Raw genomic sequence first — 23,672 nt, 5'->3', positions numbered from 1 at the left:
CAGTTAAATACATTTTAAAAAATGTATTTAAGAATAAAAAAAAAATGTACAAACCCATTTTCTCGATAAATATGACCATTTTGACAAAGCATTATTCTGACAGAACCATTCTCCATGAGACTAACAAATTTAACGACAGACACACACACACAGTTTCTTCACAGTAACACACAATGTAACCAATAGTGCGCGTTTCGGAACAGAGTCGAGCGTGAGTGCTTGGATTGAATGCGCATAAATAACAATCCGACATACATAGTTAACTCCAAAAAAATAAAAAATAAAAAAATGGGAAGATTAGGATAAGACGCTGTTTTAGCTCTGACAGATTTCCACCAAACAGTGAATTGCTAGAAGAGAACATCAGCACAGTAACACGCCTCAAAAAAAAAAAAAAACAGGATCCGGTCAGCAGGGTGGTGTTTGGGATATAGGATCGACTTTCTAAGTGCCATAGTACTGGGGGGCGGGGAGGAGGAGTCGAATTGTGCGTCTTTGGAAGAATTACTTTGGGGGGGGTTCCTGCATTGAGAGCCACTGTCACACCCTTTTCAGTCACAGTCTGGCCTTTCTCAACATGCTGTGGCCATAACTACCACATTCATATTTTCATCAGACGAAGGAAAATATGGAAACAAATTGGACATGCACACATGGATATTTTTTTTCCTCTTGCATTTCCCACAGATATTCTTTGCTGACATTTCCTCAAGCTTTGTCAATGGGGGCAGATGGGGGGGTCGCAAAAAAAAACCCCAAAAAACTAAATGCGTACACTGTAGGCTCCCTCCGTAGACTGAGGGAGGCGCTGTTGTGTTTAAGGCGAGCCATTGTGACTACAAACCAAGGCTGAACTTGGTCCAAAGCACCACAGGGATGTACTGCCCCAGATAACCACCATTTTAAAACCCAGACACTGAACTAGCACCACTTTATACATGCCTGTTCCAGCAACAAAAACAAATATAAATCAAACATAGACAGTATCTTAAAACCTAAATATATTACAATTGTATATATTTATTTTAAATGTCTGGATGTAATTCAAAATCGCACAAGTGTATCCCAACAAAAATAAATTAGTCTGATCTATTTCAGGTCAAATCTTCTTCATGGTGGTGTTGTTCATCCAATAAGGTGATGGAGAGAGAGCGCCCCCTAATGGTCAGTTACAGTCATTTCAGCGTTACCTCCAGGAGGGCCAGCGCCTGGGGAGGTGCACCACTCAGTCTGCAGGGTACAAGAGAACAGATGTAGCACCTGTATATGGAGGGGGTAGGGGAGACACCCACAGATGTGAGGTCGTAGTGCAGAACTAGTCAAGGCTCTGTGTTGGCGGAGCCTGGGGGGGGGGGGGGGGTGACATTGAGAGCTATGAGTCCTTCAGCATGCTGATCCGAGCGTAGATCTTCAGTGCGGGGCCCAGTTTGATGTTCATGGTGCTCATTAGGTGGTCCTCCTTCAGCAGGAGCAGGGCCTGCCCGTCGATCTCCTGCGAGCGGAACTCATCTGCAATCTCCTGACAGCCTGTGGGGGGGCGCAGCACATGGGACACGGCATGAAAAAGGTGTTTCGGGGGTCATGAAGCCGCAGTTCCATTTCAGTGAGATACTTTTAGAACTGAGACCCTTCAGAACGAAGGAGGTGTGGGAGAACAGTGACGTTTCTCATCTAAAGAGCTTCAGATACTATTCAAAAAAGGTGACGTATGCAGAACAAGCTATTAACATCAATTAAAATACAGTAGCAGATGCTTCCCATAATCTCTCGGCAACACTGACCTGGCAAGGAGCGAATGAACTCGTACACTTCCTCCACATTCCACTGGGTGGGGTCACTGGGCAGGAAGTGCTGCGTGAGGAGGGGCAGCTCCCTGACTCCACCCTCAGGATCCGAGGCCCGCTCACCCGGGGCACCCTGGGCACCTGAACTGGCCGCAGACAAGGGTGAGGGGGGGCCCTCGTAGCTGGATACCTCCGAGCATGGGCTGGACTCGCCCTGGCTGGGTGGGGGGGGCAAGGCGGAGGGGACGGAGCCACCTAGTTGCTGCGGGGGGGTGCTGAGCCTCTAGAAGAGCAACGCAGGAAAATGTGAGACGTGGGACCAGACGGACAGGTGCAGAAGGGACAGAAAAAGACTAACAGACCAGATGCAACGACAAGAGCAGAGAGTTAATAAGGGGCAGAAGGTGCTGATCATGTCCGTTACCTGCAGAGATCTGCACGTTTGTGTCTTCGCCACTGTTAGGCTTTTATTTTAAAGTTCCACACATGTGACCATCTGCAAACAGCTCAGTCAGTGGGTTTGCAGTAGGTAAACGGGGCACGGGTGTGCGCAGATGTGTGCGCAGATGTGTGCGCAGACACAGGGCTTGACCCCTCACCTGCTTTTTGGCCTCTATGCTTTGGCGGCTGCTGCTGCGTGATTTCCGCCGCCAGCGGTTCGTCGTTTTGCTCCGATCTGGGTTGAAGAGACCCATGCGCTTCGTACAGCCAACGTTGTACCTGTCCGCAGAAGTGCGAGAAGGTGATCAGCGACGAGAGCCGCTCATTGTAAACGCACGCGCATGATGCTAACCCCATAGCCCTTAAAAGACCTTTAAAAATACATCTTATGGTCTATTAAACATGCGCATGATAATTTAGCCAAAAAACATGTCATCATAACTACTTCAACAGCAGGGGGATGAAGGGATGATTTAAGGTCTATTGCAGAAAGCACAGGCCACAAAGCAGGCTGACTCGGGGCATACAGACACACATTATGAGCAATGTAGAGAAACCTGTCAACCTAACTGCATATATGTTGGCTATGGAGAGAACCAGAGAAAATTGACACGAAATACGAAGAACATGCAAATTCCACAAAGAGAGATCCGGAGGTGGAATGTGAAACCACGACCCTGCAGGCATGAGGCCACAGTGCTACCACTGGGCCACAAGCACAACAGTTCATGCAGCAAAATTCTGTTAAATTACGGCTCTTAACATAGGTTCCCGCAAGCTAACGAGAAAGTTAGCGCGCGGCTAGGCCCACAGCGTACCTCTTTGCACACACCACCGAGCAGAAGCGCTTGGAGCCCTTGAACTTGTGCGCCAGGTCGACCCAGCCGCAGAGCTCACACTGCAGGCGTGGTTCATTCGCGTCTTCCTGATCCCCGAGCTCTGCACGAAGGTGTCGAGACAGAGAGAGTGAGCGAAAGCCTGGCTTGGTTAGCTAGGAAGGGGGGGTGTTTGGAGAAGAGAGGACCGGCTAGCCAGGCTGGGCGAACCTTGCTGGGTCAGATCCTCCATCTCGGAGTCGGTGGCGGCGGGGGGGTTGCCCTGGTGGGTCTTTTCCGAATCCAAGGAGAGCGGCTGGCTGGGTTTCTTCAGGTTGTCCGCCAAATGTGAGGCACGCTCCACCTGGGAGGGGAGGGGGACAGTTTGGTGAGCAGGGCACTTCCACCCAGCATGTATGTGTAAACACACACACACACACACACATAAACTTACATATGTATATACTGTACATATACACAGAGCAATCTACATTTAAAAATTAGCCACACAAAAGAACCCTTGAATTATCACAAAAAAAGTCTGACAGGATAAATTCACCTGTGAGCAGACTGGAAAAAATAATGTCCACCAGGGGGCAGTGTCCAAAACATGGTTAAATCCATTTTATTTTTGTTTTTTTAAACACAGCTGGGTGTTTGAGAGGCTCCTGGCCTACACTATGCAGTAGTATTTCAGAACAGGTATCAGCCTGAAACCGCCAGGCAAGCATGCGAGTCCATGATCCTCAGCTCTAACCAGACCAGCCCCTAACCCTACCCACCACCAGATTCACCTCCATAATTTAATTTCTGTCCATACCTGTGTCCTCGTTACTTTTTCTCTCTCTCCCCCCCCCCCCCCAAATGGCAAAATTACACAATTCATAAATAGAGGGGCACCCCAGCTCTGGATATTAATGATTTGTTACTGTTGAGTGAGCAAGGCAAAGCCTCATGATCCACCCCTGGGGGGCATTTCGGGGGCCCCAGTGGGAAGCTGCTGCGGTTAAGTGTGATAAACAACTCTAGCCTTGTAAAGGGATTATTAAATTCACAACAAACATAAAAGAGTTAGTATTACTCACAAAGCATTTATATAAAATACTATGGGTTTTCTTTTATCTATAAATTTGTGTTTAAGTCAGTCCCTATTACAGTGAAACATAAATCGAAGACGTTAAAAACCCACGATCGCGAAACGGCACCTGGACCTCAACAGCGAAGCCTTCCAGGGCTGTCTAATCCACGCCTGATTAATTATAAATACAATTTGCGGGTGAACCAAAATAAGCACCTAACATGTATGGAGGCTACTCCAAAGGTTCCTAACAGCAAGAAATACGCCACCTTATTATTAAATAATAAGGTTAAATGATATGACTATATAATTTTTGCTTTACGACGTATATGTGCATATAACAGTTGTGCATGTAACTCACCCTCTTTAGGATGAAAGTACATGTCAGCTTACAGCAGGATGTGAATAATCTAAGGAATAAACTTCAGAGTAATTTACATTTCCTTTAATATCTATCGCTCTATACGTTACATACTACAGTATAGTTTATGTGAAAATAAAAAGGTTTGATTTATACTATTTAATTTGGGTAATTTGCACTGCCCTTAGGATGCCCGTTTGATCATAATATAAGTAAGCGACTGTTTGCCGTCCGGGGTCAGGGTGGGGGCTACTTACAGGGAAGGGCTCGGCTCCCTCCTGGATGACGAAGCCCTCGATGACGTGCGTGAGGACCTGCGGCTTCACGATGGCTTGGGGGGGTTTGTTCTCGCCGTTCTGAGGAACGCTGCCGGCCACGCTGGGGGCGTCCTCCTCGTTCCCCGAGGTCATGGCTGGCGGGGGACACGCTTCTGGCTTGGCGCCGGCCCCCTCGGCAGCACCTGGAGGCCAACAAAATTGGGGTGCATGGTGAGAGACACACACACACACACACACACACACACACACACATGGAGGGACCCCGCGCCATGACGAACGCGTGTTACAAAACATCATGCATGCAAGGGATACACAGGGATATGCGCCCCGCTGGACCGAGCCGAAAGAAAGCCGAACGGGGTGCACGCATTCCGGCTGTGGGCTCACGGATTGCACCGCAAAATGACACCACGTATTCGCCCCAAATGTTCCCGATATCAGCGCTATACGGCCGCATTTCACTGCCACTTCCCTACCGCGTCCCGGAGCCGAGGAGCCCGAAGGTGGTCCTCCTCGTCCCGGCGTCGGGGGCTGCCGGCTGATGAAGCCAAACCTCCGAAAGCTGAAACTCCAGCGCTTTACTGGTACACGAAGCGGTCGATAGACATACGGCGCCGGCAGTGGACGCCTTTGTTTCTTTCCGTTTTCAACCCCCTTTTTAACACTCTAATCCTTCTCTATCCGGCGCTTCTCTGCTCCGAACTCCATCTTCACCGGCTAAGAAGCCCAAGTTGTGCAATCGGTTTTAAATAAAAAGCTAAAGGGAATGGTGACCTTACCAAAACTTTTTATTATTTTATGGCAGGTTTGATTTTAATTATCTCCAGATCGTCCCAAACGGCGTTAAAAAAGAACTTAAAGGAGAAACGGAGGTCTGTCGCAGTTCAAGTCGCTGATGCTGGGATCGGGCGTCGGAGCTGGAGAGTGCCTTTCTCTCTACCCCCTCTCTCTCTTTCTCTCCCTTTTTTTCTCCCCCCTCTCTTGCAGCGTAGGCACACTGAAGCCCACGCTCATTTAAATATGAACAGTTCTTAGAACAGAATAAGATTTTACTCAGCAGTCTGCGCTATATAACAGTATATAGATTTGAACTGTAACAGATTTTATGCACGCTTTATTTCTGGTGTGAGTGTGTGTGTATTTCAGTACCCGGAAAAGATAAATTTGAAAAATTGTATTTGAAAGTCTTAACCTTTGGACTTGTTCTTCGGGTTATTGCGTTCTAACATCTATAAAGCGTAAACGTGTTCTGTTCTTTACGGCATACTGTGTTTAAATTATGGGCTGGCTCACGGGAAGAAGGCGCTGGTAACCGTGTATGAGGAGTCTGGTTGTCATGGCCTGCCCCAGGGACCAGAGGTTGGGAAACAGAACTGCGCCTAATCTCTTCCCCTCAATGAGCGAGATATCGCAGTGTCACAGCTGCCCCGAAAATCGCATTTTCACGCACTTTATGCGTCTCCTTTGTGCTAGCGGTAAGCGCATAGGGGCACCCGAGCGCTCTTATTATTTATTTGTTTGTTTGTTTATTTATTTATTTTAGTTCCTCGGCAGATGGCAGCACTACGAATGTTTATATTTAGAGGTGATGCTAATTTTACGAACCATATGCCGACAGACTGGCCGGCCTTGTTCCGAGTTCAGGGATCAGGAATGGTTCTCGTTTAAAGGCACCTGGGTTACATCATTTACCCTGAAGTCCGGACATGCCTTCTTTTTTCCCCCACATCGCTGTGTTTGAGACTTAAATCAAACCTTCTTCAGATCTTTTGCTTAAAATATATAAATGTATTGGATGTTTAATCAGGGGTAGCCAGGTCAGGTTAAAGAAAAGTGTGTATTTTATCTGTATTTATATTTTTGTATCCAGGGAAATTAAAATAGTGTTTCAGATCCTTAGCTAAAGTAAAAATATTAAAAAGAGATAGTTAAATGGCGATATTCTAAAGTGGCCACATTCACCTGGACACCATCACCATGCCTGGAAGAGAGTGTGTGCCTACCTGTGTAGCCTTCGGCTGCTTCATGGGGAGAATTACTAAGTCATGCTCCCCCCCCTCCCCCCCCCAGGAGTCATTAAAATCAAAGCTGCCACGTTCCCATGAGCCGAGGGGGCTTTCGAGTGGATGCCGGGGCATGACAGATTTCCTCTTTAGGGGAGGGGTTGGGATGGGGGGTGGATGCTTTTTGTGGCTCGGTCACAGATGGTAGCATTGACCACTTGACAGACCAGGGTCCTGAGACAGACACCACTTTTCCATGGGCGGGGGCTGTAGGCCAAATTCAGGGTTAATACTGCTCAGTGTGAAATCGACATGTGTGGTTTTTGTGTCTGTGCCTGTGGGTGTGTGAGGGCTGGGGGGCAGCTGGTATCACCGAGCGGGCAATTTGACGTGGTGGTGTCTGGAATTTAATCGCTATGGCATTATAAAGGCCAGCAGACAGATGCGTACCTTCAGCTGGGGCGGAGGACCCGGTGGAGTTGGACCTGGACTGATCTGTGCCAGGCGCCTCTTGGGTGGGGGTGGTGGTGGGCTGAACGGACACAGGCGTGGGGTTTGTCTCCCTGACAACCAGCGAGGTTGGCTTTTCCTTGCTAGTATCCTGGGTAAGCTGTGCACCCTGGAAAGAGTAGCAGGTTGACATCTACATGCATCCTGTGTAAAATCAGCAGACCAGTGGTTTTGCTGTGTGGTTCTTACTGGGCCAGGCGCAGGCTGGATCTGGAGGTTGATCGCCGTCAGCTGCACGGGGGTGGCTTTGGGCTGGCTGGGTGGGGCTGGTGGGTGTCCCAGAGCCTGGGGGCTGACGGTGGAGTGAAATATGGTGGCCTGCTGGCGCGGCGCTGGGGGCCTGGGCAGCACCGGGACGGGGACAGGCTGAACTGCCTGGGCCTGGAGGTGGGGCTGGACGGATGCGGTCTGCAGCAGCTGGGCCGACGGCCGCTGGGACACCTGAGTCTGCTGCTGTATCACAAAGTGCTGCTGCTGTTTGTGCTGCTGCACCAGCTGGTGAGGCTGTATCTGTGCATATGCTGGAAAAGAGCCACACAAACTGGTCAGATACCATCAAGCACAAGCGATCATACACATCCCAAAGCAGTCATACGCATCCCAAAGCGATGATACACATCCCTAAGTTGTCATACACATCCCAAAGCGATCATGCACATCCCTAAGTGATGATACACATCTCCAAGTTGTCATACACATCTCCAAGTTGTCATACACATCTCAAAGCGATGATACACATCTCCAAGTTGTCATACACATCCCAAAGCAATCATGCACATCCCCAAGTTACCATACACATCCCAAAGCAGTCATACACATCCCAAAGCGATCATACACATCCCCAAGTTATATACATCCCAAAGCAATCATACACATCCCCAAGTTATATACATCCCAAAGCGGTCATACAGATCCCCAAATTATCATACACATCCCAAAGCGGTCATACACATCCCAAAGCAGTCATACACATCCCAAAGCTGTCATACACATCCCAAAGTGATCATGCACATCCCCAAGTTGTCATGCACATCCCAAAGCAGTCATACACATCCCAAAGCGATCATGCACATCCCCAAGTCATCATATACATCCCAAAGCGATCACACACATACCAAAGTGATCATACACATCCCAAAGTGATCATACACATCCCCAAATTGTCATACACATCCCAAAGTTATCATAGACATCCCAAAGTGATCATACACATCCCAAAGCAGTCATACGCATCCCAAAGCGATGATACACATCCCTAAGTTGTCATACACATCCCAAAGCAATCATGCACATCCCCAAGTTACCATGCACATCCCAAAGCAGTCATACACATCCCAAAGCGGTCGTACACATCCCAAAGCTGTCATACACATCCCAAAGTGATCATGCACATCCCCAAGTTGTCATGCACATCCCAAAGCAGTCATACACATCCCAAAGCGATCATGCACATCCCCAAGTCATCATATACATCCCAAAGCGATCACACACATACCAAAGTGATCATACACATCCCAAAGTGATCATACACATCCCAAAGTTATCATAGACATCCCAAAGTGATTATACACATCCCAAAGCGATCATGCACATCCCCAAGTTGTCATACACATCCCAAAGCGATCATACACATCCCTAAGTTATCATACACATCCCAAAGTGATCATACACATCCCTAACGATATAGATGACTGTCAGCCATCCCTGACCATGCACACAAATCTCTCAAGATTCAATTCTTCCTCAAGAACAAACTAACACACCGACAAATCCATAAAAACCCATATACGCATCAAACACAATTTCCTTACAAACGTATCTAAAACCCCACAAACTACTACTGTAAACAAATCCTTTTGATCCAGATATCCATCGAATACTAAAAAAAAAATAGGCCTCTGTGGCCTTTTCAAATCTGGCCTCCTAATCATCCCCTATATCTAATTGGTGAATTCTCTCCTGCCCCTTCACCACCATAGCTACAGTGGGGAAAGTTGTGGCGCAGAATGGTTGCCGTTACATCATCCAGGTGGGGGCTACAAAATGGTGGCAGCTGAAGTGGATCCCCACTGGTTCTGTGAAGCGCTTTGGGCGTCTTGAAAAATGCTGTATAAATGTAACATTCATTCATTCATACTATATGCAAGCAAATATATCTAATCTATGCATCCAAACAGGAACTACAACATCAAGCTACATGTATTTGTTTGCATACAACACGGAAAGTGTACCTTCTATATGAAACTAAACATAACAAAGTAGGAACTGTTTCAGAAACCGTGTGATCGACAGCATCCCACCAGCCCACGCTGAAGACTCAGGAAATGTGGACTGTCCTCACTATCGGGGCAGGGGTGTATAAGGTTGGCTAAAGGAATCTCACAGGCCCACGTTTCTGGAAGCTTCATGGTATGAGTCTGGGCCCAAAAGGCCTTCAGTCCCTAAGAACGTCCCACATATTTCTCCCAAACAATGTTCAGGCTCCCTGGCTCTGTTCTATGCCTAATAATAAACACTTTGTTTTCAGTAGCAGACTTGTAACCAAGAGAGTGTCCCAAAGAGGGTTTAACTCCTAAAGTTGACCATAGATTTAGTTTTATTGTCTTTTTAAATTCTTTAGCTCTCATGGCATATTCGTGTTGCTAGCTATCCTCTGAAAACAAATCATGGCTTGCTTGGTTTACTGAGGAATGACGTTGTGTTGGACGACACGCGATGCTTAAAGTGTACAGTCTAATTTGGTAGTCTCCGTTGCCTCGTCTCACAGGCCAGTATTTTTGAAGTTCCAGAAGATGAACAACTATAAAACAAAATAACGTTATCTTAAGAAGCGTGCACACAGGCTTCATTTAAATGAATAAGGTATCGTATTTCAGCTGTAAATGTTCTCACCGAGTTCTGGAACCTTCCGGGAATGACCGGAAGTAAAAGGCTCCTGTGATGAGTGAGAGTGGTGCTGCTTTAGCCAGTGACCACCAAAGGGACAAGGTGAACATGAAATGATTTTCTGAATCACATCACTTTTTTAAGAAAAACTTTAGTTTTAGGGGTTGTGGAATTGGGGGGGAGTGTAGAAAGCAGTCTTTCTGACTGAAAACCAGATAAAAGAGTACTCTGTTTTTGCCAAAGGCTTTCGGAAGGGTTTAATGGAAAACAGTGAAGGGCTTGGAGGGCGAAGAGGAGGTAGAGGAAATGGCGGGGGTGGTTCTGATGTTGGGGGGGGGGTTCTTTCCCAAAACACTGTGGGAGCATGAATTCAGATGAGTCAGACCTGCCCTATGAACTGCTCCAGGTTGGCTGTGGCTGAACAGACACACACCTTGGAAAATCCCCATTCCCAGAAGCCAGTGGGATCCGGTCGTGTCCAGATGATCTGGCCGGGAATGATGGGGGCAGGAACATCGCTCTGCTTTCTGATTCCACCCATGTGGGGAACAACAACTGCAACGTGCACTGAGTTTATGGCCCCCCTGGATTTCCATGTTTGCTAAACCTGACGGAATGCTGAGCATCGATGTCATACAGAGTGCTTCCCAACCAAGTCCTCTGGGACCCCCTGACAGTCCACGTTTTTGCTCCCTCCAGGGGCTGGAAGGGAGCAAAAACATGGACTGCCAGGGGATCTCCAAGGACCGGGCTGGGAAACACCGTCATAAAGCAAGAAACACATTGGGGCATTAAGGCACTTGGTCCATTTACCACGCTCTGACCCTACAGTGAACAATGCAGCAGTTTCTCTCTGTAATCCCCTCAGACACAGACCAGGCACAGGCACATGTTCTGGCGGATTGAACACTGGCCACACAGTCAGTTTCCATGCCTCGCGTGTGTTAACTGGGAAGCCCACAGGGCAGGGTTTAACATGGGTGTCATTATTCCAATATGCAAGCTTTTAACATCCTGGCATACTTATATCGTTTACTCTTTGTACAGGAAATCTCTGTCACGTAGCATGATCTTTTTATTTACTTCATTATTATAATCAATTACATTCTACAAATACAGGATTATTTTGTTGTCGGCTGGTGCGTGATTTCCTGAGAGCGAAGACTGGGCGCTTGCTTTTTTCACAGCATATGCCCAATAATGCTAAGAGTAGTTCTTGGATGGTGTGGTTACAGCCATGAAAAGGAAATGTGTGGGTGTTTGGTATCTGTTTTTCTAATTTCCTGTATAAAATTACTCTGTAACACTTTAAGGGACACAAATAGTTAGTAATAACTCAGTTATTAGTGAATTACAAATCATGAACAAATATAGCTTAAGATAAAACATGCATCATGATTCCTTAAGGATGAACAAACGTGACATCAGTGTTTCACTTGTGTTATTCATCATTGTTCCTTTAGTAGTTCCCAATGATTTACAGAACTAACAGATGTAGTAACCAACATGGTAACTGCTTGAGATAAATGATGCACTGCAATTCATTAACGATGAACAAACATGAGATCAGTATTTTACATGTTATTAATTGTTCCTTCAGTGTTTCCTTCAGTAGTTCATAATGATTTACAGAATTAACAGATATAGTAAATATAGTACAGCTGCTCCTCTATTTAAGAATTATTTACGTTCCTAACGGTCGTTCGTAACTTGAAATGTTCGTAAGTTGTTATCCAACATCATTATAAGGGTATATGCAAGTACAAAGACCTAGCATGCTGGGAGTACACACGATACGCTGCTGCGCGGTGGGAGTAGCGGCCAGAAGTCGTACTAGGCGGAATTGGTGCGCAGAAAAAAAAAATCAATCTCGCGGACAGGAAACGGGAGCCCGAATGAACACAATTTGGACTCACAGTTCTCTTCGTTCGTATGTCTGAAAGTTCGTAAGTAAATGAGCACCTGTACTTGCTTGAGATAAAACTTGATAAATCACTAATGAACAGTTTGTAACAAACACTTAACTTGTGGTTAATTAATATATATGTAATAGCATAATACTACATTATTTGTGTCCCCTCAAGTAAAATGCTACCAGTTACTCTCTGTGAAGCACTTTTAAACAAACCTTCTTGTACAGAAAGTTAAAACGATTGACTGAATCATTAATCAGTTCATTGGCTCATTGTTTGTTTATTTCTGCACAAGAGTGACCAAATACTGCAGCTCATAGCAAGAGAGTATCTTGCACTTGCCCTTAGAACCTTCTAGGATTCGTCACGCCTCAATTTCTTTATTCTTTATCAGTTTCTTTATCTACATGCGTAGTTTCCTTCCTCCTGGTAAGATTGTGACATCCCTGGTATGTGAGTGTGCCTGTGTGCTCTGGGGGTGACCATAACACCCCCTTGAAACCCTCTTTGGTAGGCGTGTCTGTGATTTTTTACTGCAAGCTCTTTATCTAAACGGGATCCAGTGTTACAATGCAGAGAAATGGGCTTTACCACGCACATGCGTGGCTGCAGCCAAAGAGAATATCTCATTTTTAATGCAATAAATGAACGACATGATTTAAAGACGAATAAATCTAGTATAAAATTATAAGTTTTGGGAAGTTTTAACATAAGAAATGAAAATACGTGGTTGTCTCATGAATACACCCCTGCAGGGCACCAAACGGTAATTTTTTCATTTGTAACTGTAAATAATGATGTTATTCATGGATGAAAAACACAAACACATACAAACAAACATTTAGACAATTGGTCAGACTCATCGTGATCATGTGGCCTGTCAGCCAGTCAGAATTCAGAGATGAAAGAAGATATCCAATTATCTGGGTTTCCCCAAAAGGTGTGTGACCGTACCATGGATACCAACACACATGGAAGCAGAAAAAAAGCCCTATTCCTTCCAGACAATCTAGAGATACTACTAGTCACGGGAAACCTGAGGACAATAGTGGACAATACTGCCAAAGAACTGCGAGACAAAGATGTTGCTGGGGGAAATCCTAGTAAGGAAACTTATGCTGTAGACTGGAGTTATGTGCTAGGTGTCCTGCGCTATCCCAGCAAACGTGAAACATAGCATTACAAGGTCTTCTAGACAAAATGCCTGTTAACTATTTAAATTAAAAAATCACAAGCACAAGTAACCAGCTACAGATATAAAGGAATTTCGACCTTGGTAAGAAAAGCCACAGCAATGCATCATGGGAGTGTTCATCAGCACGTCTTCCCACCTGGAGCGATGAGGGGATGGCCGCTCACAGAGGGACCGTTGCGGCTCATGTTCACCAGGTGTGTCTCCAGCCCCTCCCCCTTTTTCCCCGTCTCCACGGAGCCCTCGGTGGCACCACCTTTTGCCCCAGAGCCCTGGGTTCCCTGGGCGGGGCCCTTGGCTTGGCTTGTGGGCTGGACGGAAAGGGGGCTTTGCTTGAGACTCAGGCCTTGCAATTGCGCCTGGGAGGGGGAGGACGATGCTGCCCCCTGCTGGCTGCGGATAGCCAAGTTCTGCACCTGTTGGGGCAAAAAGATGGGCACACCAAACACAAACCTGTGACAACAAATATTTACAAATGAGCCGTAGCAGGATTTTTTTATCACATTTAAATTGTATAAATGAATTTAGACACTCCTTGACTTATGCAAACAGAAGTCTGAAAGTCAAAATGTACATTCTTCACATTCCCCTCCTCCCTCACCATTCAACATAGCCTAGCCTAACCTAGCACAGCTTTGGAATTTGTTGCAAAGACAAGTATAAGCAAATTACACAATAGAATCCCCTAATATATGTCAGACATATTAAATACTGTCTAGTGATCCATCCATCCATTTCCTGTAACCACTTGTTCTGTCCACTTGTTAAGGCATGATGTTGTAGTCATGTGACAATACTGACGATACTGTTTCATGGCATCATGCCAGCATGCCGCACTGTTGTGCACCTCAGTGCTTTAATCGATCTCAAGCAAAAAAAGACAAAACAAAAGAATTCTCCTTCTACCACATTCCACATGACGACAGAGAAGGCGAAGCGGCCGTGTGAACTAAACAGCCATTTTCAAAAATGTTCACGCTTGATATTGCAATGTGATGTACACAGAATTCATGGTTTAGTACAAACCCAGATTTTGGCCTCACAGTTTGGTGCAATTCCGGTACAGCAGGGAAAACAGACATTTTATATACTAAAACTTCACAAACAATTAGGGACAGTTATAGGCAGAGCGTCTGTCGACATGTCTGGATAGCGTGGATTATTTGCACGTTGAATAAAATATGTAAAATAAATGTTAAAATCAAAAATATCATAAAAATCACAATGAACTAAGTCCAGGGTTCTCTGTTACCAAATACGGTCGCCTATCTGTAGCTGAATTTGCTTAAAGGCGAGGGAGAGACTAACATGCAGAAACTGTTTCTGCCGTACTCCAGTCCGGGTCATACACACACTCGGATGATGTCCTCTCGTGTCTTTCCAGCAACATATCTGAAGACAGCCTTGGTTTTATCAGCTACTCTCGCTCCAATGTTGGTGTAATTTATTAGGGAACATAAACATCCCCAAACCACTGATGATGACTGACTGTAACTTGGATTAGCTGTAGCAAACCCACAGCCAAAATTATTTTTTGGAATTTAGCTTCTGAATCTGTCAAGAAAAGTGATCGTTCGTTTCATTTTGTGTCCCTATAAATCCTTCTGGCAGAACAGCTACACTCACCATGAATGAAAGGAATTTAACCCCCCCTTTCACCTGTTCCTTGCCCTCCCCTTTATTTTAGCTTAAATGAAATGAAGTTACCCCCTCATCATCCTGAAGGTGTAGTGAATAATATACCTTTTTGCGTTTTTGGACTGTTCAGCCCTGAAAACAGTTTTAAATCATGCCTTATGACAGAAGGGTGCAGAGAGTTTGGAGACTGTGAGTACAAGGTAAGGAATAACCCAGGATGGGGTGTGTGGAGGAAACCCCATGACAACATGGGGGGAGAACATGCAAATTCCACACACATGGAGGCATGGCGGAGAGTCAAACCTTGGTCCCACAAGTGGGAGGCAACAATGCTCACCACTGCTCCACCATGCCATCCCCTAGGGCCAGCCGCTGAAGTTAATTTTTATATTCGTATAAATCAGCACACTAATTGGAATAGATGCATTCACGGCACAAGACACACGATAATTGGCAAGATGCAGCTGTCTGCCATCTCTGTCAACTTGTGCTCAACTTATGCCTTATATGACCGCTATCTGTTAATTATGTGTATGTCCGGATTTACTAAAGTCATTTATGTAAGTGTATGTAGTCTGATTTCTCTGCCTCATTTATAATAAAAATATTCATTGTCTAAGAGAGGGAGAGCAGTATTTTAAAATAAGCAGCAGTTTTGCTTCTCCTCCATCGTGAGGCCTGCAGCTCTCAGGCTCACTAGTGACTCCAGTTTGTGAAACACGCCTGCAGAGGGAGACAGTGAGTGTGAGCTATGGCATCTATGCATGTGCGCATCACACATCCCCAATACCTGCGCGGTTGCAGACTGCTGCCCGGTGGAGTGTGTGGCGGCATCTGGCTGGACCGCGGTCACGGTGGCGGTCGGCGTGAAGATGAGCTGGGGGGACAAAGGAACAGCACGGCCTAGGCTCCTAGCTACTTGCACAAGGTTACTTTGCTGTGCCTGGAAATCACACATCAGAATACAGCGGCTCTTAATCACAGCCCCCTACTGGCCCAGCCAGGGATACACATCCAACAGCAACACAGGTGCAAATCCCACCTGTCCAGGTAGCGAATTTTCGTTCTACAGGGTTGTTCAGGAAAACTCATTCATATTCATGAGAGGAGTGCTACCTGATTGGCCAGTGACCATCAGGCAAACTTTTGACAGCAAGAAAACTGGTAGCACATCTTGATGGGAGCATGTTCATGGGGCAATCAGGTAGCGCTTCTCTCATAAATATTAATAACTTGGCCAATCAGGTAGTGCTCATCTCATGAATATAAATGAATTTTCCCAAACCACCCTGTAAAATGAAAATTTGCATCCAGGTAAAAACAGCGCTGACATGAGAATGCAGTATACATTGTGATATATTTAGTAGAGAAACATGTACAGCAACTATACATAAATATCATACTAAAATATAAAACATGCCAGTACTCGAATACTGATATACTGTATATTCATAACACTTTCCCCATGTTTTATGCTTTATCCTTCGGTATATACACATATAAAAATGGCTTGTAAACATTCACATATTATACAGATATTATTTAAATAACATCTTTCTGTTTATTATCATAAACATTTTTTGTTCTGCATTAGTAACTGCGATGTGACAGTTTTGTCACCCTTGCATATATGCTCATTCTTAGCCTATTATTTTATCTTATGGGCTCTTTCCCTCATTAATTCTACTCTCCCGCCCGCACAATCAGTCTTCTCTGTCTGCTGTTTTCCAAATATCCAGCAAGCATGAACTTGGGCTGCAAATCGATTGGCAGAAGCCGAATGCTTGGGTCACGATAGGAGCATCCAGAGTGGAGGCCTGTTTTGGAGACATTCAGCCATTAAATGGAGCATTTCCTGTATGTGTTCTTTTTAGATTAAAAGGTGCCAAAATGGATAAGTGGCTCTAGTGTATGTGTGCAGCCAGTAGGCATAGGAGTGGCTGGGGCAAATTGTGTGTGTGTGTGTGTGTGTGTGTGTGTGTGTCTGAGGGCTTGTACCCTGGCTCACTGAGTTATGGTGCTTTTCCACTGGCTCGCAGGAACCAGGCCATACCACGAACAGGCACTAGTTACAGCGTGGTTCCAGTTTGCTTCAGTTTTCCACTGCAGAAGGGTCAGCTCAGTAAAAGCGATGCAGAGTTTGGAGAGCGACAGTGACCAAAGAGATTCTTACTTACTGTTAACGCGGTCTAATCATGACTCACTATATGCTATTACTTTACAGTGGAAAGCAGTCTCTTTGCGGGTCAGCTCAGATACGGCTTGGTTCTTGGTGGCAGTGGAAAAGTACCATTAGAAGGTTGGCTGTGTGAGGCAGTGTTTCCCAACCTGGTCCAAAGGGACCTCCAGATAGCCCATGTTTTTGCTCCCTCTCAGCTCCCTGCCAGCTCCCTGTTTTGGCTGGGAGCTGGGGGGAATCGAAAATGTGGACTGCCTGGGCATGGCTGAGGACCTGGTTAGGAAACACTGGTGTAAGGGGCTCCAGAAGTATTTAGGGTGTGATCACTTCATTGTCTAATTCCATTCGAGCCCTTGCTGCATTCTAATGCCCAGTCACAGCACAACACTGAAAGTTAATTGTAGCCATCTCTCCAGAAACGTTAAGCACTCAGAGCGGGATTGAGTCAGGTGGAACGTGCAAGGTGGCGACAGAGGGAACTGGGGGTCAGAATGACCCCAGGAGAAGTGGGGTTAGTGGGGGAGGGGGGAGATTCACAAACTATCTAGTAATGCCAGCCAGTCCACATTAGGGGGTGGAGGGGAGGAAGGCAAGCTGCTCCAAAATGGCCCAGGCTGCCAGGGCCTGAGAGAACGGTAGCGATGGTGGTTTGGGGGGGAGGGGGCGGGGGAGGGGGGGGACATGCTCCAGGATGTTCAAGCTGCCGTCCTCAGAACATGCAATCTCTTAAGCGGACTGATGTGCATTTCATCTGATGACACAAAGAGGAAACACTTAGAACCAGTGTGTGGACTTGGTACTGGACACTAAACAGACGGAGCCCCACCCCAGGTGGCTGCAGGGGGGCAGGGTGGGGGAACTACAGGGAATGAAAAAAAAGACACAACAAATACAAGTACTAACTATCATAGATGCAGAAGCAGACAGCAACAGTTACAAACACCTGCAATCAGCCACTGTCCAGAACTTTGATTTAATATTAATGAATTACGAATTTCCCTGCATTATTTGATCATATATATGATCTCAAGCAAAAACTATGCTGCAAAATATCTGCCATCATAAAAACTATGAACTTCAAGCATAATGAGTATTTTTCAGTGAAGGTGGGACATCTCCATGGAGACCGGTATTGACAGAGATGTAATTGTTTAACGTGTGAAATAGTTGGGGCTCTTTTGCTTTTCTTCCAGCTGTAAGACTGGAATGATTCTGGGAAAAGACAGATGGCATTATCATAATCGGGAATCATTTCACCGTTAACGTGTGAATGCTGTCGGGCATTATTCTCATCAGTGGGAAAACAAAGGCCAACACCACAGAATCTACTCTCTATGCATTCATGCAGAAAAGCAGAGGAACTGAGGATATTTCTCACTGCCACACTGTGACAATCAGCATCGTCGTGGCTGCTGAAGTCACAGGAACTTACAGATGCAGGCAAACGCGGTACACAGAGCACGCATGCGCACACGCATTCACACACACACACGCACGCACGCATTCACACACACGCACGCATTCACACACACGCACTCACGCACGCTCATGCCCACACTTACCATCTGGGCACGCAGGTACATCTGTGCCTGACTGGCGGTGAGGGCAGGGCTGGATGCATTGCCCAGCAGCACAGCCTGCTGGGAGATTGCGGAGGGGGCGGAGCTGACGCTTTGGGCACGGCTTATCAGGTGGGCAGCCGCCGGAGAGGTGGTCAGGTTAATCTGAACAGGAAGAGGAAGCCTCTTAGCTTTGCTAACAAGGGATCAAAACTCGCCCTCACCAGATACTTCACATGGTCTTAGGTGACACACCTTTGTCACTCTGAAGTTTAACTCCTGTTCCTAAGGGAAGCCTGAAAATGGTATTTAAGCATTCCAGAATTTAGACAAAGAAAAGGAGTATTTAAGTGCAGAATGCACGCACAAAATAAAGAACACAAACACAAATTCAAAGAAAACATTAAGTTGCTTCTAGGTAAATGACTAAAAGACAATCGCACCATTGTGTGTATTGTCACTGTGACTCATTTGTCATTCGGCGTCTGCTTGTATCTGTCAGACATTTTTTACGACTTTGTTGCTGTGTTTATCTTTGTGCAGAGGAACCGCTGACTAAAGGCGGGGCTGCCATCTTAGGGAGCAAGCAGGGAGTACTGTGTCTAGCTACAGAAAGCCAGGAGGTCCAAACATGGCATTTTAGGAAATGGCTCTCTCCTGTAGATTTAGAGAGGGGCGTGTGAGACTCACGGTGGTCTGAGTGGACCCCGCATGCTGGGATGTGGTGCCATTCTGGTTGGACCCCTGTCTCCCCGCTGCTATGGTGGCCTGTAGGGGAAAGACAGAGGGGAAGCAAGATCCGGGGGTCCGGGTTCGAAGGGGGAACATGCGCATGGACACCAGGCATTAATCACAGACAATGCAGGGCCAGTTTAGAACACCAGCATGTAAGCACACTCCCCTGCCCCCTCCCATCCACTCAACTTGCTTCAGGGGCTCAGGAAACTCCACCACTGGACTGTATCTCCATGTTGACTATTTCCTTTTTGGATTCTTTATTGCATAAAGCACATTCAAACACATTAGAGGTGATTATACTTGTGGCAACTTTTTGGACAATGTTGCTCAGGCACTTTCCCATTGACATTAGGCAACAAAATTCAATTTGAGAAACTTTGCTCAGCTGTGGGCAACTTTTCACAATCATCCAGATCCTGATGAGTTGCCCTCTGTGGTAAAATGTCTCACCTGGCTCGCAGTTGCCCGGCAACATTGCTTGAAAAGTTGCCCTGCGTATCATCACCTTTAGAATCAGTTCATAGTTAAAAGACATATATGAAATATATAGATTTAGAGACTGACTGAAATATCACACCTGCTGTCTTCTCAGGTTCTCTTTCGTCAAATTTTACTTATTCAGTCTGGATTTGTCTGGATGAGATTGATCTCTCTGTTCTCTTATTTTCTTATAAATGACCCCATTACATTTCAAAGCAGGAACATACTAAATCAGGGGTACGTAACCCTGATCCAGCAGGTTTTACATCCTATCTGGTCTCTGATAGACCACACCTGATCTCAGGCAGATAGTAACCCATCAGGGAGGATAGGAAACCTGCTGGATACTGCATTACATGAACAGGGTTGCCTACCCCTCTGCTAAGTTGAGGCACATTGACTCAGTCAACCAACTCATGCTGCAATGGATGAGATCCCATTAAGTCAAGTCAAGTTGAGTCAAGTTAAGTCAAGTCAAGTCAAGTGGGGTTTTATGGTCGCACCAACAATATTCAAACATTAATGATACATTAACAACGTTGATGCCCAAAGTAAAAGTAAACACTAATGGAATGTTTCAAATGGGCAATGATGGAGCAGCAGAGTCAACAGGAATCTGAAGACTTTGTTATAAAGAGTTAAGAAGTATGAGAGTCCCAGAAACTCCCAGAAATGTGTCTTCCAACATTTCATTGGAGGCTGGCATAGAATGAGCTCCTGTACCGCGTGACAGGTGAGATACTCCACAGTGGTGACATTTAAGATCCGTCCCACTACACACTTCATTTTAATTCAAGACATGCAGATGGATATATAAAAGTGAGAGTGACATGGATAAGAGACATTCCCTTTTCACAGAGAGAAAGAAATGTCTGTATCCCATGCGCACAGACTAAAGCCGGATGGGTTACCCTGAACGAGTCTTACAAGCACTAAAAAGCCCAAATTAGTAACATTTATGTTTACATGCACCTTGATGCAAGGAAGGCGTCACACAGCTTACAGCTTGTTACCCTGAAGCGCTTTGCGGTGAAATAAAGTGCCATGTTTTTTTTTTGCGTATCTCACAAGCATTCTTTGCTTTTCTACAACAACAAATCATACAAGAAAAATAAGTTTGCATGTAAAGTAATGGTTTGTGAACCGTCCCAGTCATGCTTCTGCATTGAAAACATGTTTTATTTTACACCTGTCATATTAGTGTCATAACCCGTCACTCAAAGGTTGCCTCTAATTACCCTCTGTGTCAGCATGCAAAGTGAATGCGTCTGTTATACCTGCTGCACGGCCGCCAGGCTCTGCAACTGCGCACTGCTCAGCTGCTGCTGCTGGAGGGCTGCGGTCTGCAGCATGAGGTGCTGTTGCTGGGCTGCGTACATCTGCTGCAGGTACTGCGCAGCTGTGCTGGGCTGCCGGTGCAGGGCCTGCTGGATGACCTGGGAGGGACATAAAGAGAGTGAGTGAGTGTGTGGGGGGGGGGGGGCACTTGTGGGTACTGGATAGAAGATGAAATATATTTGCTGAGCATCATCAGGGAGATCACTGCTGTATGCAACGTAAAGAAGAGGAAACCTGTAATGATTTCAATAGCATGTAGCAGACAGCATGGGTCTTGTTACAGTAGGTCTGATGTAGCCCCGAGTATTTTAAGCCTAGCCACAAGTATTTTAAGCTTTGCGTCGAGTATTTTAAGCATAGCGTTGAGTATTTTAAGCTTAGCATCGAGTATTTTAGCCCCGATGCTAATCTTCCTTAAAAAAAATAAGTCGAGCCCCAGGTTAACTTGACTTAGCCCCCGATATTATCAACAGCTAGAGGCACCGCTGGCAGAGAGCCCATCTATAATGTAGCTAGAGAACAGGTGGGCATGGCATGTAACAGAAATCCTAACAGAGTTAGCATGCTGCAGAGAACATACCTGTGTCTGGCATGCAAAGGTAATTTGTGAGTGTACTGCAGAAGAACAGGATGCCGTATAATATATAAGAGAAGGCCACTTCTGTTTAAGGTTGTGTGTGGCTCAGCAGATTAAGATGGCTTTTGGTTCAAATCCCTTGGAGGGCAGAGTTGTTTCACCACTGGCCCCTGGAGTGATTCTCTTATCTTCCAGGGACTGACTGGCACGGCCCTTTTAAAACTGTATGTTGCTTTAGGTACAAGTATCTGCTGAATAAATGTAAATGTGCACCTGGGTTTATAACTGGGTTTGTCTGGCATGCAGCAGAGATGGCACCTCTAACGTGTAAAAAAAGAACACGGATACTTCAGAAATAGCAGGAGGAATAGGGTTTTGCGTGTTCTCAGATGCACTGAGCTGTGTTTCCAGAGCTGGGAAAACCACAGCAGCTCAACTAGCAGAGTGCTGGTTACAAGGAGGACATTGGTAAATCGATTCCTTTAACTAAATACTTAAAATCTGCAGAAAGAGTGACCTTGCATGAGCTGGATTAAGAGACCAGCCCCCCCAAACAACAAAATGACAGAGATGAAAACATATCAACTTGTACAGAATCAGCGTTCTAATTGCTAACAACGAAGTGGGAACAGACGACGAATTTATTTAATCTGTATAAAAACGTACATTTAGCCACAGAGTATAATCATCATTTAGTAACATGCATCATTATTCGAACAAAATGATTAAAGGAAACTGAAGTTAAGGCAAATTTAAATATAAAAGTTTCCGATTTTCCCTTTTATTTCCCCTTCATCTATAAAAACGCACGAAGTGTGTAATTTCTTTGAGATCCTCAAAGAAAGACGTAGGAATATAATAGATCACATACCAGACCTTGTCCTTCAATCTGAGAACAGCTTCGCGGATGAACGAAGTATCAGGAAAAAGTTTTTGAATATGAAATTCCGCTCTGCAACGGATAACGATACTGTTTTTCCGTACCCAGGAATATTAAAAGCATTGCATCCAGAAGGCGTCGTCTTGGCTTTTAAATAGACTCACACTGGAGTGTGCATAAATAAAGTATCTCTATAGATAAGTGAAAAATGTCTGTTTCTGCTTTGTGGATGCGGGGTAATACTTTGGAATCGCCGGAGCCCTTTTTCCTCGTTGGCCAGTGACGGTTCCATCCACCCCCAAGACCACCCCCTCATTTTCTTTTTCCTTTTTTGTTACTGGACTGAGGATTTTTTTTTGGTCCAAACTCACTGGCAGCCTCTTCGCGGTTGCCAGGCAACGGCGCAAAATGGGAGGTGACCTGCTGTCTGTGTCCGAGGTTCGGTTGCCTAGGAGATGCTGCATCCGACTTATATCCAAAGGTGTACCATCCTCTGCACAGGATGACAGTATAGTATCATCGCTGGCGTTTCTAATGAAAATGATGAGAAACTCGTTGGCCAATTAGTCCAAAAGAAATAGACACAAATGTTCCCAGAAATATTTAAGAAATAAAAGGATTTTACAGCATTTTACACACGGAGGCGTGCGTTCGCTATCAATCGAACCTTATCACAACTATACCAACACATAAAAGCTGAATGTTAACAAGCGACAGTATAGAAAGGCTGCTTTTTTGTTGACATGCATTCAGAAAGTTACCCTACATTCCCTTTACCGTATATATATTTTTTGGAGTTGGGGTCAATATGGGTCAAGAGACATTAACTGCCGACGGAGCGCAAAAGCTCTGCTGCCATAGCAACCGATCGTTGGTCATCAATATTGGACACCAACTTACACGACGTCGAGCGTGATGAATTACGTTTGCCCTCAGAGGGGGCTAAAACCCACTTTACCCCCAGACAAGCCCATTTTCCGACCTTTATTAATTACTTCTTGATCTGTACCACAGACGTAATA

At 45.6% G+C, this 23,672-nt stretch overlaps 1 protein-coding gene across 3 annotated transcripts in view; it reads right to left on the bottom strand.

The window, feature by feature from the left end:
• Window positions 1-8: 8 nt before the first annotated feature.
• Window positions 9-23,672, bottom strand: part of phc2b (polyhomeotic homolog 2b (Drosophila)) — a 44,051-nt gene continuing 20,387 nt past the window's right edge. The window contains exons 1-14 of one of the 3 annotated variants that reach the window (XM_049023454.1): window positions 22,642-23,123; window positions 21,133-21,291; window positions 19,328-19,405; window positions 18,641-18,802; window positions 15,690-15,842; window positions 13,401-13,677; window positions 7,460-7,791; window positions 7,211-7,379; window positions 4,737-4,939; window positions 3,272-3,404; window positions 3,044-3,164; window positions 2,384-2,504; window positions 1,782-2,067; window positions 9-1,527 (exon numbers count right to left, since the gene is read on the bottom strand). In XM_049023454.1, coding sequence (XP_048879411.1) covers window positions 1,373-1,527; window positions 1,782-2,067; window positions 2,384-2,504; window positions 3,044-3,164; window positions 3,272-3,404; window positions 4,737-4,939; window positions 7,211-7,379; window positions 7,460-7,791; window positions 13,401-13,677; window positions 15,690-15,842; window positions 18,641-18,802; window positions 19,328-19,405; window positions 21,133-21,234 — 2,292 coding nt within the window. In that variant the 5' untranslated portion in view covers window positions 21,235-21,291; window positions 22,642-23,123 and the 3' untranslated portion in view covers window positions 9-1,372. Of the gene's footprint in view, window positions 1,528-1,781; window positions 2,068-2,383; window positions 2,505-3,043; window positions 3,165-3,271; window positions 3,405-4,736; window positions 4,940-7,210; window positions 7,380-7,459; window positions 7,792-13,400; window positions 13,678-15,689; window positions 15,843-18,640; window positions 18,803-19,327; window positions 19,406-21,132; window positions 21,292-22,641; window positions 23,124-23,672 lie in introns of those variants that run through there. The other 2 variants (XM_049023453.1, XM_049023452.1) reach the window with 2 other exon arrangements.

Source organism: Brienomyrus brachyistius, chromosome 8 (genome assembly GCF_023856365.1).
Source record: "Brienomyrus brachyistius isolate T26 chromosome 8, BBRACH_0.4, whole genome shotgun sequence".
In the NCBI taxonomy this organism is placed as follows: domain Eukaryota; kingdom Metazoa; phylum Chordata; class Actinopteri; order Osteoglossiformes; family Mormyridae; genus Brienomyrus; species Brienomyrus brachyistius.
The sequence above is the reverse complement of the archived record's forward strand: the minus strand, read 5'-3'. Positions and strand labels throughout refer to the sequence as shown.